Source organism: Camelus dromedarius, chromosome 27, assembly GCF_036321535.1.
Source record: "Camelus dromedarius isolate mCamDro1 chromosome 27, mCamDro1.pat, whole genome shotgun sequence".
NCBI lineage: Eukaryota > Metazoa > Chordata > Mammalia > Artiodactyla > Camelidae > Camelus > Camelus dromedarius.
The window spans coordinates 11,075,609-11,088,818 of NC_087462.1; the positions used below are offsets into that span (position 1 = coordinate 11,075,609).

At 55.9% G+C, this 13,210-nt stretch overlaps 2 protein-coding genes across 3 annotated transcripts in view; both read right to left on the bottom strand.

Annotated features, from left to right (window-relative positions):
* Positions 1 to 1,079: 1,079 nt before the first annotated feature.
* Positions 1,080 to 7,894, bottom strand: TM6SF2 (transmembrane 6 superfamily member 2). Of its 2 annotated transcripts, XM_031437711.2 has the most exons (10): positions 7,573 to 7,894; positions 5,895 to 5,998; positions 5,392 to 5,489; positions 5,219 to 5,322; positions 4,729 to 4,811; positions 4,002 to 4,126; positions 3,721 to 3,822; positions 3,295 to 3,387; positions 2,518 to 2,637; positions 1,080 to 1,569 (listed from the first exon to the last, which is right to left on the bottom strand). In XM_031437711.2, the coding sequence occupies exons 1-10, from the start codon at positions 7,665 to 7,667 to the stop codon at positions 1,363 to 1,365; spliced, it is 1,131 nt and encodes a 376-aa protein (XP_031293571.1). In that variant the 5' UTR covers positions 7,668 to 7,894; the 3' UTR covers positions 1,080 to 1,362. The 2 variants fall into 2 exon arrangements, with proteins under 2 accessions (XP_031293571.1, XP_031293572.1); XM_031437712.2 differs by lacking the exon at positions 3,295 to 3,387 and having other exon boundaries at positions 7,573 to 7,751.
* A 2,634-nt stretch (positions 7,895 to 10,528) lies between these two features.
* The window catches only part of SUGP1 (SURP and G-patch domain containing 1), a 28,921-nt gene continuing 26,239 nt past the window's right edge, over positions 10,529 to 13,210 (bottom strand). Inside the window, exons 10-14 of the mRNA XM_010997337.3 lie at positions 12,940 to 13,117; positions 12,436 to 12,542; positions 11,483 to 11,628; positions 11,011 to 11,140; positions 10,529 to 10,721 (exon numbers count right to left, since the gene is read on the bottom strand). Coding sequence (XP_010995639.1) covers positions 10,695 to 10,721; positions 11,011 to 11,140; positions 11,483 to 11,628; positions 12,436 to 12,542; positions 12,940 to 13,117 — 588 coding nt within the window. The 3' untranslated portion in view covers positions 10,529 to 10,694. The remainder of the gene's footprint in view (positions 10,722 to 11,010; positions 11,141 to 11,482; positions 11,629 to 12,435; positions 12,543 to 12,939; positions 13,118 to 13,210) is intronic.

The window sequence follows — 13,210 nt, forward strand, 5'->3', positions numbered from 1 at the left end:
ACGGAGGAAGAACCACCCTGGACAGTGAGTGCAGAGCCAGGTCCCAGCCCCAGCTGGCTGACCTTAGACCAGCAGAGGAATGTCTCTGGGCCTCAGTTTAACTATCTTTAAAATGGAGGAGGGGGCCTGATGATGCCCTCGTGGGCAGGAGGGCTGAGTAACCTGGGAAAGGAGCTTGTTTTCCCATCTGTCACTGGGTGACCATCAAGGGGTCCTGGGCTCTGGCAGCCAAAAGGTGCTCACTCTGTGGAATGGGGGGCCTACAAAAGTCACACATTTGGCAGAGGGGACCTGTAGCAACAGGTCCAAATCTGACTCTGCCCCTCACTCTATACCTCAGTTTCCACATCTGGGATATGGATTGCTGGGTCTTTGGGAGAAGATCCAATGGATAGACATACAGTAGGTGCCTAATAAGTGTTGGAAGGAGCTGAGATCAGGGACATCTGATCAAGTCCCTGACCCACTCTGGGCCAGAGTCACCCCTGAAACTGGACCTTCACTCAAGTTCAAAAATCAAACCAGGAAACAATGAGCCCTTCCCCCAACATTTTGGCTGCCTCCCCAACTTCAGTTTCCTCAAAATAGGGGCCTGCCAGACAGCAGAGGCAGGGTTATGGGCTCTGTGGTTGAAGGGGCTGGGGTTCGGTCACTAGCTCAGCTGCATCCAGGAGGCATGACCACAGACCAGGACCTTCACCTCCTGCAGGCTTAGTTTCCCCATACAGAATATGGGGTGAGATCCAGCATTGTAGCATGTGAGGTTAGGCATTGGCATGGTATACAGTAGGTGCTTAATAATTCTGCCACACTGTTAGTTATTATGATTTATTGGTGGAGCTTAGACTTTGGACACTTCTCTCCTGATTGTGACCTCAGGCCAGTCTCTGATCCTCTCTGAGCCTCAGTTTTCCCTATCTGGAAGATGGGGCTATGCACACAAACCAGAGGCAGACTTCTGCTGTCTGGCACCTCCAGCCCCTGATGGTTAAGCTGGCAGTGATAAGCGGGTCCTTGTGGGGTCTGAGAAGAGGATCCCTTGCCCCTGCCCACCAAAACACTCAGAACAAAATTTTGTGCATCAAAAGGCTTTTACTAAAAGGATCCATGGGAGGATGATGGGTAAATCCTGGGTGTTCTTGTGGGGTTTAGAGGAGGTGACAGCTGAGCATGGCTGTGACCCTCTCTGCTGGAACACCTGGACTTTGGATCCCCCATCCCACCCGCTGGCCTGGAATCACCATAGCCAGAACTGAAGGCACCCAGAGATGCATCTTCTGCCTCTAAAAAACACAGCCCACCCTTCCAGGGGCAGGGCTCGCTGGGCATGTAAACGGAGTCTTGGCGTGTCCCACAGCCCCCTCAGTGCTGCTTCTTGTGGTGGGCTGGGGAGCCAGGAGGTGGGCGTAGGAAGAAGGCAGGCCACCATAGGCAGCGGCAGGCCAGCAACTGGGGGCCCAGCGCATACAGTAGGTTGCTCACAAAGAAGCAGGTCCAGGCATCCTCAGGCACACGGTAGGTGAAGGGCGTGCGCAGGTGCATGGAGGCACCCATGTGCGAAAACTGTGCCTGGTGGCCACAGAGAGAGGATGAATGTCACAGGTCAGGAGAGAACAGGTCCCAGCACCACCAACATCTCATCCTGGGGAGCCCAGAAGATCCCCATCACTATCTTGCTAGCTTGGCTGACCTGTCTCCCCTCTTCAGTCCATCTGTCTCTAAATATCACTGTCCCCACATGTCCTGTCTATCCTTATCCATCTAGCCGTGAGCCTCTCCCCAGCTGCCTAACCAGAACCATCTTCACTCCATCTGCTGGACCCTCCTCCCTAGCTCTCTGACCTGCATCCAGCTCCTCCTCCTGGTCCTCCCCACCCCGGGGCAGCTGCCCTTGACACAAATCCTGTCAATTCTACCCCTAACAGAGGTCCTACTGGTCCCCATTGCTCTGACCTGGGCCCAGCCTTTATCACTTCCCACCAGGAACTTGGAAACAAGCCCCCAACTCCAACGGGACCCTCCACTGCTCAAACACCTTCCACGTTCCCCATCATTCTTAGCACAAGCCCTCAAGCCCGGAATTCAAAGCCCTTAGCATCTAGCTGCCAATTTATCTTGCCTCTGCCTTTACCCACATTATGGCTCTGCTAAATCCCTGTCCCCCTCTGTGCGTTTCTTTATGCTGTTCCCACTCCTGGAATGTCCCTCCCTGCCTGAAGAACTTGTACCCATATATCAAAGCCCAGTTCCTATGCTCCCTCTTCCGAGAGATCTGCCCCCTCTGAAATCCTTCTCAACCTCTGTTCTTCCCTTTTCAGTTCTGACCCCATAGGGTTGAGGGTGTCTGTGGCTCTTTCTCCACCACACTTGGGAATCCTGGGGTACCAAGCTGGGTCTGGGACCTGTCAGGGACCTAGCATCATCCTGCCCAGGGTGAGCACAAAAGCAATTGATGAGTATGCAGAAACTTGCTACCCTATGCACCCATTTACTACACCACATCCCACCCCACCTCACCTGGCCGATGGCTCCAGCAAACACCAAGGTCCAGTCTGGCAGCCAGGAGCAGCCGGGAAAGATGAGGGCATAGGCAGCCAGGCCGTAGAAGGGCAGAACATAGAACATATTCGCCAGCATCTGGGGGACACAGAGCTGATGGAATGAGTGGCTACCCTAGTTGGGTCTCCTGACACCCTTCAGGTGGTGGCCCCAGGGAGGATCTGGCCAGCCTCAGACCCCACCCAGGGGGCTCTGCACATCCCACCCCTGTGAAAACTGCTCCTTTGTTTCCCTTGGGTTCCCCCTCCTCACTCCCACACACTGAGCCCACCAACTTTACTCCAGAAGTAGCATGTGACCCTGACCTGGCCAATCAGAATACCCCCACCCCCTGGCCAGAATAATCAGCTATGGGCATGTGATTTAAACTTGGCCAGTCAGAGCCTGCCTAAGACTTGTACTTAAGCTCTGAGGAATTAAGGTCTCACTCCTCTGTGGTGGCTGAGTAGGGAGAATAGAAGCCTGGAGCTACCCTAGGCTGTCTCTGCCATACTACAAAGGTACTACCTGGGAGTGGAGCCCATGCAAAGAAAGCAGAGACTAGAGACAGAGATATCCTTGAGCTCCTGGATCCAGCCATACCTGAAGACCATATTGTACTTCTTTGGTAGGACAATAGATTCCATTTGTGCTTCTGCCAGTTTGATCTGTGTTTCTGGCACCTGCTTCAAAGGGGCCCAGTGGACCCCTAACCATGGCAAGACTGTGGCCCTCTCCTCCCACCTGCTCTCTCACCTGCACCTTTGGATAGGCCACAGGGTCCCGCAGGTATGGCTCATACTGATAGATGTAGACAAAGCAGGCATCCATGGGGCAGTCAAGCACCACCTGGGGCCCACAGACAAACCAACAACCTACCTCAAACATCCCTCCCACAGGAAGCCTTCCCCACCCTCCCAGGAGGGGCCCACATCCTTCGCTCTGGCCTGCTCCAGCCTTGGCTCTCTCCTCTGGCTGAGAATCCACAGATATTTGAACTGGGGAGAAGGCTACAGGGAATAGGGCTTTGTGACAGAACGTTCAGGTAGGCTTGATGAACGTCCCTGGATGATCAGATGGGAGAGAAGTGACCTTTCTGCACTGGATAAAGGAACACAAAGGAGGGAGGGATGGACTAGGGCTTGGGGCTGGAGGTAGGTAGGCTGGCCAGCGCAGACTCACCAGGCCCCGGAAGAGGGTGAAGAACGCAGCAAAGACGAGGTAAATGATGAGGCCCAGGTCAACTGGGCGCTGCAGAAGCCCTTTCCTTTGCTCCTCTTGCACCTGCCCCATGAGAGACAGTGTGAGAAGTCTGGGATCCAACAGGAACTCAATGAAGACTCATCCCTTCTTCCCTAATGACCAAGACCTTTTCAAGAAGACAATGTCTTTGACCAGAAGCAACTCAAATGGGGGACATTCAAGCACTCGGCACAAGGCCTACCTGGGGGCAAGGCACTCACCATATTGGAGGTGCAGCAGGTTGGCGCCTGAGTCTGGTTGAAGACCCTCAAGCCAGCCCAGCATGGAACCAGCACGTAGGGGATGGTGAGGAAAAAGGCAGGCCTGGTCTCTGAGCTGTATTTGCCTGCCATGGTAGGAGAGATAGGGTGACACTCAGTGAGGATCTCCCAGGCCTGGTTGGACACTTTTAGCTGGATCAGAGCCCCTGGCTGGAAGCTGTGATTCACAAACGCTATCCTTGTTCAAGCTCTAACACCTCCAACTCCCCAGTGCCCATAAGATGATGTCCATGATCCTCAGCCTGGCCTGCCTCAATTTACCTTCAACATGGCTCCCATACTTCAGCTATTCTTTGGTATTCCTCTTGCAAGCCATCCCCACATCCCTAACTGCCTTCTCTGCTCTACCTTCCAAGACTTACCTATGAAGCATTCATTCTGCCTTCTGGATCCCCCTTAAAAATTCCTTCTTGTGTCAAGAGCATTCTGGACTAAGTCACTGGGGTCAGGGACCAGCAGCCCAGGAAGGAAGTAGAATGTGCTTCCACTCCTCCAAGAGGAAGATAGGGAGAGGTTGCAGAAGGCTGCTGGCTTAGGCTGTGAATGGAGAGGCTTGGGGGGCCCTCCACAAACACTGGGGAGGATATGGAGGATCCGGTGGGGACTTCCAGGCACAGGGAAGCAACCCATCCCAGGGAGACAGAGTTCCTCAGAGCCAAGTCCATACCAAGGATGTTTCCTGGGAGGAACACCAGGATGCTCATGATGAAGGATCCCAGCCAGTACAGTCCAAGGTTCCGGTACCTCTTCCTGGGCAGGGGATGAGGGGTGACCAGTAGATACCTGTCTCCCAGTCTCAGAGCCCCAGCCAGGGCCCAGAGACCAATCTGGGCTTCCCAGCTCTGGGTCCCTCCCAGTTTCACTTAGGACAGATGGGACAACAGGGAGTTGAGTGAGGGAATGAACAATCAGATTGTCCATCCAAGGACAATAGCGGCTGCCCAGGCACAAGGTGGTACAAGAGAAGAAACCAACCCCCTCTGACACCTGTGACATTCCCTGGATCCTTCTTCTGGCCACCCCTGACTAGAGCCCTAGAGAGGCCTCCAGGTTTCCCATACAGACACTTCTAGCTTCACCCTGGCCTGGGATCCCTCCCGCCTGAGGACTCAACTTCCTTCCCAGGGTCCAGGTGCCATGCTGCCCACCCCACGCACCTTTTACGGATGGCACCTGCCATGGCCAGGTAGAGGAGGTAGTGAACGATGCCATCCCAGTAGCAGATGAAGATTCCATGTGCCGTCCGCAGGTATGGCTCACCCTGCAGGAGCAGGTGCAGGGCTCAGGCAGGCAGTAGGGCAGGGGGCATCCCAGGCTGCTCCCTACATACCTCCTTGGTGTAGAACTCCATGAAGCCACTCGTGTAGCCATCTTCCTGGAGAGCAATAAGGAGGTCCACCACCGAGGTGAAGGCGAAGACTGCGAAGACTATGGGGAGAGTAGACGGGGCATGGGCTGGGTATGGGCAGGGCACAGACCAGGTATGGGTGGGCCTGAGACTACAGGTTAGGGGCCCAGATTCCAGGCAAGCACTCTCCACAAAACTGCTCCCAGGCCCCACCCTACAGGTCACACGACCCACACAGCTCTGCCTCATGATGAGGCACAGACCCTGCCTTTCGGGGTCCCCAGGCTGATGGAAAAGGCACTGTCCCTGCCCTCAGGAGCCCCAAGTCAGAAGGGGGAGGTCCCTTGAGGTTCCCCACTCAATGGGGGTTCTCCAGTCTATTTGAGTTTCTCTAGTCTGATGAAGGCCCTTCAAGAGCTGCCAATCTGATGGAGGGGGCCCTTGGCCAGACAGTTTTCTTCCCCAGGACCGTCCCACCAGCTCACCAGCATACAGTGGGTCATAGTAGATGTCACCTCGGGACAAGCTGTATATAGCCAAGAAGAACAGTCCCAGGATCAAGGCGCTCATCAACACCACCCCCAGGGGGCTGTGGAGAGGAAAACCAAGTCAGGGAGGCCAGGCCCATTGCTGAGGCCCCACGCATCCTGGTAACAGCAAAAGCAGACCCCAGAAAGCTCCAGGTGATGAGCATCTCTCTGTCCAGGAAAGTCCTTGCCTGAAACTCCCTTTCCTCAGCTGTTTCCCTCTCCTGGAAACTCCTTCCAAAAGTCTCCTTTCCACTTGGCAAACTCCTACTCATCCTTCATAGCCCATCTACATTTCTCCTCCAGGAAAGCTCTCTCTGACTCCTCAGAAAGGATCATTGCCTGACTTGGGCCAGGTACAGAGTGAGCATCTGTCAGCCTCTTCTGATTATACAATTTAGCTAGTCACTTGCTCATTCATTCAACAGCTCCAAGACTCTCTGTTGCCAGAGTCAGTGCCCATACCTGCCAGAGGTTCTCTAGTGCTCAGCTCTGTACACCTCATTGTCTGAAGCTCCTGACCCCTCCCAGGTAAAGTCCAAACGCTTCCATCAGCTCCACCCCAATCCTGCGCTGATCTGTCCCCATCAACCTGATAAGGCAGGTCAACCAGTTGTAGAGATAATAGAAGCCAGGACTCTGGACAGCCCCCAACACTTGGCAAACCAAGGCCCAGAGAGGGCAGGAGACCTATCCAAGGTCACACACTCTTCCCCATATTCTCTCCAGGCCCCTACCTTCTCCTGAATCCCTCTGATCCCTAGGATCCCCATTCCTGGCCCAATCCAGCCAACAGTGACAACTATAGTAATCAGATTAGACCACACTAGCATCTCGGCACACAATTCATAATCCTTAACTGTAAGTATGGGGTGACATCTAGGATTATGTTCATTACACAATGAAGAAACTGAGGCTCCCAGAGGCAACCTGGCTCACTCAGGATCCAGGGGAAATTTGTACCCAAGGAGCCAACTCCAGAATCAAGACTCCCTCTGCCCCATGTCTTGGGTTGTGCTGGGTTTTGGAGTGTGAAGGGCTTGTAGATGCCCAGTACCCAGGACTGAGTGAGGTCTAGAGTTAGGAGATAGGGACGGGGGTAGGGGGAATTGAGGCATGCAGGGGAAACTGAGGCTAGGGACAGGGTGGGTCAGCCCTGAAGAGAAGAAAGTCCCAGGCCTGACACAGGCGACAGAGGGACAACATGGTAGGGGTGGTGCTGCAGACTGTGTGTGTGGCAAGAGCCGGGTCACTAGGGCCTTATCTGGGGCAATACTTTGACCCTTGGCGACTTTGGAGCCTGTGCTGGGCACATCCCTGGGAAAACTCCAGAAACCTTCCAAAATCCTGCTTTGTTGGGGGCTCTGCTTCTCAAAGTCCCTCCTCCCCAGGCCCTAACCATCCCAGGAGGGCCCCCAACCCCACCTCACAGCTCCAGGGTGGCTGGAAGGGGGTTTCCGGTTGGAGGTGGTGAGGTTCCTCTGACCCAGCCCCCATCCTCCTAGGCCGGAGCAGCGCCAGGGCGCAGGTCTCCGGGGGGCCCGCGCATCCTCTCTCCCTCCCGGTTCGTACCCTGTATCCGAGCCCCGCCGCCCCTCACCACGAGGAGGCCGCCCCGGCCCCTCCCCGCACGCACTACGAGAGCGCCGAGACGTGGTTGAGCGCGTAGGACAACGGGAGTGCACCGAGCGACAGAACTGCGATCTTGCCCGCCAGCGGCGGGATGTCCATAGCGGCGGCGCCCGGACCCCGGCTTGGCTTCTGCTCCGCGGTGCGTCTGGGCGCGGAGTTGCCAGGGACCCAGACCCTCCCGGCCCCGCCTTGCGCAAAGGTCGCCACCCGCTGCACCCTGGCCAGGTCGCCGCCGCTGTGACTGCCCTGCGAGCTCCCGGGGAGCCTCCAAGGCCCCTCCCCCTCGACAGCCTCGCCGGACTCTGCGCGGTCCCCACTGGCAGTCCCTATCGCCCAGCCCGTTTCCCTCTCTACGAATGCTAGCTAGAACACGTTCCTCAGGATGCTTCCGCTTCTGCGACATAGAGGCCCCAGCCAGCAACGTTACTCCAAGGGAATTCGTTCTTCGGGCCTCGTTCTGCACTTCTTTCTCCACCCTAAGGCACCAGCGTCCTATCTTCTACCCCGAAGAGGACCGTTTTTAACTCATCACACTCCCTAGAACTCCCTCCTGCCCAGAATCAAGCATTGTCTGTGCGCACTGACAGAGGAAACTCATCCGCTTGGATGGAGTTCCCTTTAGTGCCCTTGGGTTTGAGTTTTCACGCCATGGTCACAGACAAATTTAAACACGTGTCCGAGTTGAATTTTTTTTTTCCCCAGATGTGAAGCTTTGACTGGGCGGGGGTAGGCAATTCAAGGCAGAGGGCCACAGCCCTGGGTTGGGGGTCCCTTGAAGGACTCCATGCTGTGCTCCTTCCAAGTAGTCTGCTCACATGGGTAGGGTCTAAGAGATGGGGCCCAAAGTGCGGCTGAGATTATTAAGTGGGGATGGAGCCAGTTTGGTGAGTTTGGGAATGGTGTTCCTGGCAGGGAGAATAGCTCAGGCTTGGGGCTGAGCAGCAGAAAGGAGGTACTTAGGGCTAGGGGGTGGTGGAGGGTCATGGAGCAAGGTAGGGTGGGCTTGGGAGGGTTCTGAACAGCCTGGAGAAGGCTGGGTTCCATCCAGGGGCAAATGCAAGGGGCCAGGGATGGACACAGGTGTCTCAGGGTGGAGAGAGAATTAGGAGGCAGCTTTTTGTCAACCCAACTAGCCTAGGATTCTTGCCTTTGTGGCACTTGTGGCTGCAGGAAACAGGGTGAGTGATGCCCACCTGATTATTGCCCCCTGGGTACCCAGTCTATGACTAGGGGAAAATTGTAACCCTCACATCCCCAACCCCAGTCCAGCCAAGGCCCCTTCTCCATGGGTCAGTTGGGTCCCATCTCTTAGCCTGGGTGACAAGATGACCTGGTCACTGAACTGAGAGCCTCCCTCCCCAAGTGCCAGGTGCCTGTTGGGTGAAGTTCAGGTTCCTCTGGGCTGACCTGAGTCTACAACCTTGTTTCTTGACCTTCCCCAATTCTAGTGGTGCCAGTACCCCACAGACTTCTCTCCCGTGTCTGCAAGATGGAGATATCTTGTATTTCCTCACCCCTTAAAGCAGGCCCCAGTGTGTCCTCCTCCAGGTAGCTCTCCCTGCCACTCCAGCCCCACTTCTCCCCCTGGAAGAGTATCTGGCCCAGCTCTGTCTAGGGGCCTGAACTTGTACCCCACATCTGGGAGATGCCTGCACACACATGGCATTTGGAGGCCTCCTTTTCCAACTCTCCTCCTGGCTAGGGCTAAAGTCCACAGTGAGTCTGGCAAGCCTCCTGGTCACTAAGAATTAAATTGAATATTGACTCTGACCTGGACAGTGGGGTGTTTGGGACCAATGCCCAGGGTCCCCATCACAGAACCTCTGGCTGCCGAGCTACACCCTTGTACTCAGGACTCCAGCCTGCCGGGCAGGCTCCATGTCACCCCCTTGCCCTGAACTGGATACAGTATCCATGGAGGGGAGACAGGTTGTGTGTCACCTCAACCTGGGATTTGCCACTGAGACTCCCAGACCCTGGGCCCCCCTCATTGAGACACTCCCCAGGCCACCTCCACCACAGGTCCTGATTTCTCCATACAGCATCTATCAGTCTCAGGTTGTGCTAGGGGTTTATGGCCACGTCCCCGGCAGACTATGGCTGCCTGGGGCAGATCCCATCCATCTGGTTCACAGTCAGTGTTCCGCGTTTGCTGAATGACCGTGTGAACTGCAGGCTGGCTCAGAAGCCTGATGCCAGCTAGAGTCCTCAGACCCTGTGAGCTCAAAGGAGTTGAGCAGGGTGCATGTAAGGGGCAGGTGGGTGAGTTATAGGGGCCCCTCAGGTCCCCACACCGATACTCCAAGCGTTGCTCGCAGACTTCTGAGACCCTGCCCAAGATGCTCACGCAGCAGCTGCAGCTGAACAAGATCCCCAGGTGGTTTCTGCACTAATGTGAGGCACCAGCTCTGGATACGTGGTGAGCCCTTGGCACACACCTTGGCCTGGGCTATCCATTAGTCTCCCCTCCCCTAGGAGGTATGTCATGTCTTGGTATGGTGTATCCGTCACAAAGCTGTCCCCCAAAGCCACAAGCCCTGGGGACTCATGTGTCCACCACGCTTGTAGGACCTTGGGCAGCTATGGCAGCAGCCATCACCAGCTGAGTTTGCTGTGTGTAGGGGGCCCTGTCAGCGCCATCTATCAGAGGTCAGGGGCACAAGTGTGCCCTGGGTCCACCTGCCTTGCGGGTCTAAGGGAGGACCGGACCCTGCCTGGAGACCCTTCCCCAATCTCCTCCTGCAGTGCAGTGCTAGGCTGGGAGGTCCCTGAAGCCCCTGGCCCAGAAGCAGCCAAATCTTGGCCCTCTCTACAGGTCTTCCCCTCAACTCCAACCCAGGCCCCCAGGAGCAGACAAAGGTCAAGGTGGTTCTCCAGGGTCCTTGCCGCTGGGTAGCCTTCACAGAAGCAGCCTGTCCCCACCTGCCCAGTACGGTCCTGCTGCTAAGAAACAGGAAGGATTTCTGGTGATGGCAAGACCAGGCTGCCACGGCAGGCAAGAACTGGGATTTTAATACACAGCACGACACTCGAGACAAGGGCGGGCAGAAGTGCAGGCCAGAAGACTCCACAGTCCAGGGACGGTTGGTCTTTTGGAAAGTACATTTGTGCGTTTCTCCAGAATACTCAGTAGTAAGGCCGCCTTGGGTTGTTCTGTGGGAAGCAAGGTAGATAAAAAGGGGAGGTTTTGCTATGTTAAAGAAAGATAGCAGTTCCTCCCATCTAGAACCTACTGGAAACAGCTGAGCTCAAATCCTCTAAAAGGGAGGGCAGGAAAGCTCGAACACAGGTGGCGAGCTGGGGGTACGGGTTTGCTGGTGAGCCTAGCTGGACTGAGGAAGGACAGACACTCGTTACTGGCACCACCACCCATCTACAGTGGACTGTGAGGAACTGTGGCGGCATAGCCAAATGCAATATAGGGGGATAGGGACACACGCACCAGGGGGTTGGGCCGGAAGCGGTAAGCCAGCATCATCCTCTTGCGGAAGGCCTCATACTCGTCATCTTCCTTGGAGAGTTCAGCTGGCCGGTCAATGCCAAAGCCAGCACCATCTACCGTGGTGGTGCCCCTGCATGGGGGCAAGAGGCAGTGTGAGCAGGAGAGCGGGCTGGCACCAGCAGGAGAGAAGGTGATGGACCTGAGCTTGGGGCAGGGAGGCCTTGCCTGAACTGGATGGGCTCAGCAGAGCACCCCAATGCAGTTTAATGTGGGTACTACACTGGGCTTGGCAACATCCATCCAGGACACTCCTGACATTGTGGGAAGATGGAGAGCCTAAGATAGCCCAGCCAGCAGAATCCATACCCCTGACTGCCAGCCCAGCAATAGGACTGGACCCAGGCCCTGAGCCCATGTGTCCATGTGGGTCCATTCTTCCTGCCCTCCCCCTGGCACTGGAGGCCATACTCACTTGTTGACTGGGTTCTTGATGCCCTGGCCCTCTGAGCCCAGCCCATCGCCCTCCTTCCAGCCCATCTTCATCAGCATCTGGTAGCCAATGTTCTCTATTGTCAGCTTGAACTCCTTGTACTCTGAATAGTCAGGTTCACGGCCCTCCTGTGGGGGAGGAGGTTGATGATCATCCAACAGGACTGCAGCCATGCCCAGTCCCAGCTCTGGCCTGAAACCCTACCCTTACATAGCCTCAATGGCCGCTGGGACCACCTGCCGATCTGCCTCCCCACCAGCAGGTCAGACTCCTTGCGAAGAGATCAAGCTGCTCCTTCTCAGGGTCCCCAGGGCCAGAAGTAGTGCTGAGCTCCCTAGTGGCCTAGTCAAAGGGGGCAAGGTGATAGGTGACACAGGTTTTGTCCACCATGGGAAAGATAAATGGTTCATCAATAAAGAATAAAATCCCATGTTCTAAGAGCAATTTAACACAGAGTGCTAAAAAGCAGCTGTGGTCAAGGAGGTGATAAGATTATGTAGTACAAAACAGTTTTACAAAAAACCCCAAAAGATGACATGGGACACTCCATGTGAGACCTCTCCTCTTAAGCACGAAGGCAGTATGGGAGGACTGTTAAGTTTTCTTTCTGGAGAGCCCAGTACGTGGGGCATCTGCCTGAGAAACGCTTTGCCTGTAAACTGCACTTAATTGGCTCCACTGGAAGCAGTATTTCCCTAAAGCCCCAGGAAATGTTTCTAAAGCGGCAGCTGAGCTGCTATTTGCTAATTCCCTACACAGATGGTATTTGTCATAAACAGATGCCTCCCGTGGCAAGAGGGCCCAACTCCTACTGTGTGCATGGGGGGCCGTGAGGCTACTGCAGGCGCCTGCCGCGCGAGGAGGCTGCGGGAGGAGAAGGCCGCCTGCTAGTCAGGCCTACAGCCGGGGCTGGTGCCAGAGCCCTCCCGGCCTACCTTCAGTGCCTTGAAGGTCTCCATGAACTTCTCCAGCTCGTCTGGTGGCAGGAAGTCCCCGATGAAGTGCTTACCCCGGCCCATCTTCGTCAGCTGCTCTGCCCATTCTGCCCAGAGATGAGGTAAAGGTGAGAGGAGGATGGAGCGTGTGGCAGCCCCACAGCACAAGTATGAGTTTTGAGGGGAGTCTTGGGCCATGGGGAACGAGGCAGCCGGCTGAGACCTCGACCTGAGCCCCTGATCTCCCACACAGCCCTTCTGTGTACCACGTTCAAATGCCAGTGAACTATCCTTTCACCACTGAAGAAACTGAGGCACAAAGAGGCCAAGTCTCCTGCCCAAGGCCTTAAGGCTGGGCAGGTGACTTAAGACCCCAATGTGGTGCCTCCAGGCACTTCCTGGGCAGGTGAATGGGGCTTCCTGAGCCTGCAGAGCCCTGAAGGCAAGGTCTCAGCCACACACCCCCTAGCCCACCCCATCCCTGTGATTTGCGCCTTGGCCCACCCCGAGTCTTGTCCATCTCCATGCGCCGCAGCTGGTGCTCCCAGGTGCCCAGCTCGCTGTCCACCTCCTCATCACTGTCGTAGCCGTGCTGGTGCTGCTGCAGTGCCTTCTCCCACAGCAGCTGCATGTCCTGCATCGCACGCTTGTGCTGCATGATCATGTCGTACATCTGCTGCATCTGTGGGTGGCACATGCCAGTGAGCAGGGCCGTGCACCACACATGCAGGAGGCTAGCCCCCACCTCCCGTGCATGCTGGGCACCCCTCTTCCC

Coding starts and splice junctions, on each gene's coding strand:
- TM6SF2 (XM_031437711.2), bottom strand. CDS start 7,667: ATGGACATCCCGCCGCTGGCGGGCAAGATCGCAGTTCTGTCGCTCGGT. Junction 2,638..3,294: donor TGGCCTATCCAAAGGTGCAG/GTGAGAGAGCAG, acceptor TGTGTCCCCCAG/ATGCTGGCGAATATGTTCTA. Junction 1,570..2,517: donor TTGCTGGAGCCATCGGCCAG/GTGAGGTGGGGT, acceptor TGTGGCCACCAG/GCACAGTTTTCGCACATGGG.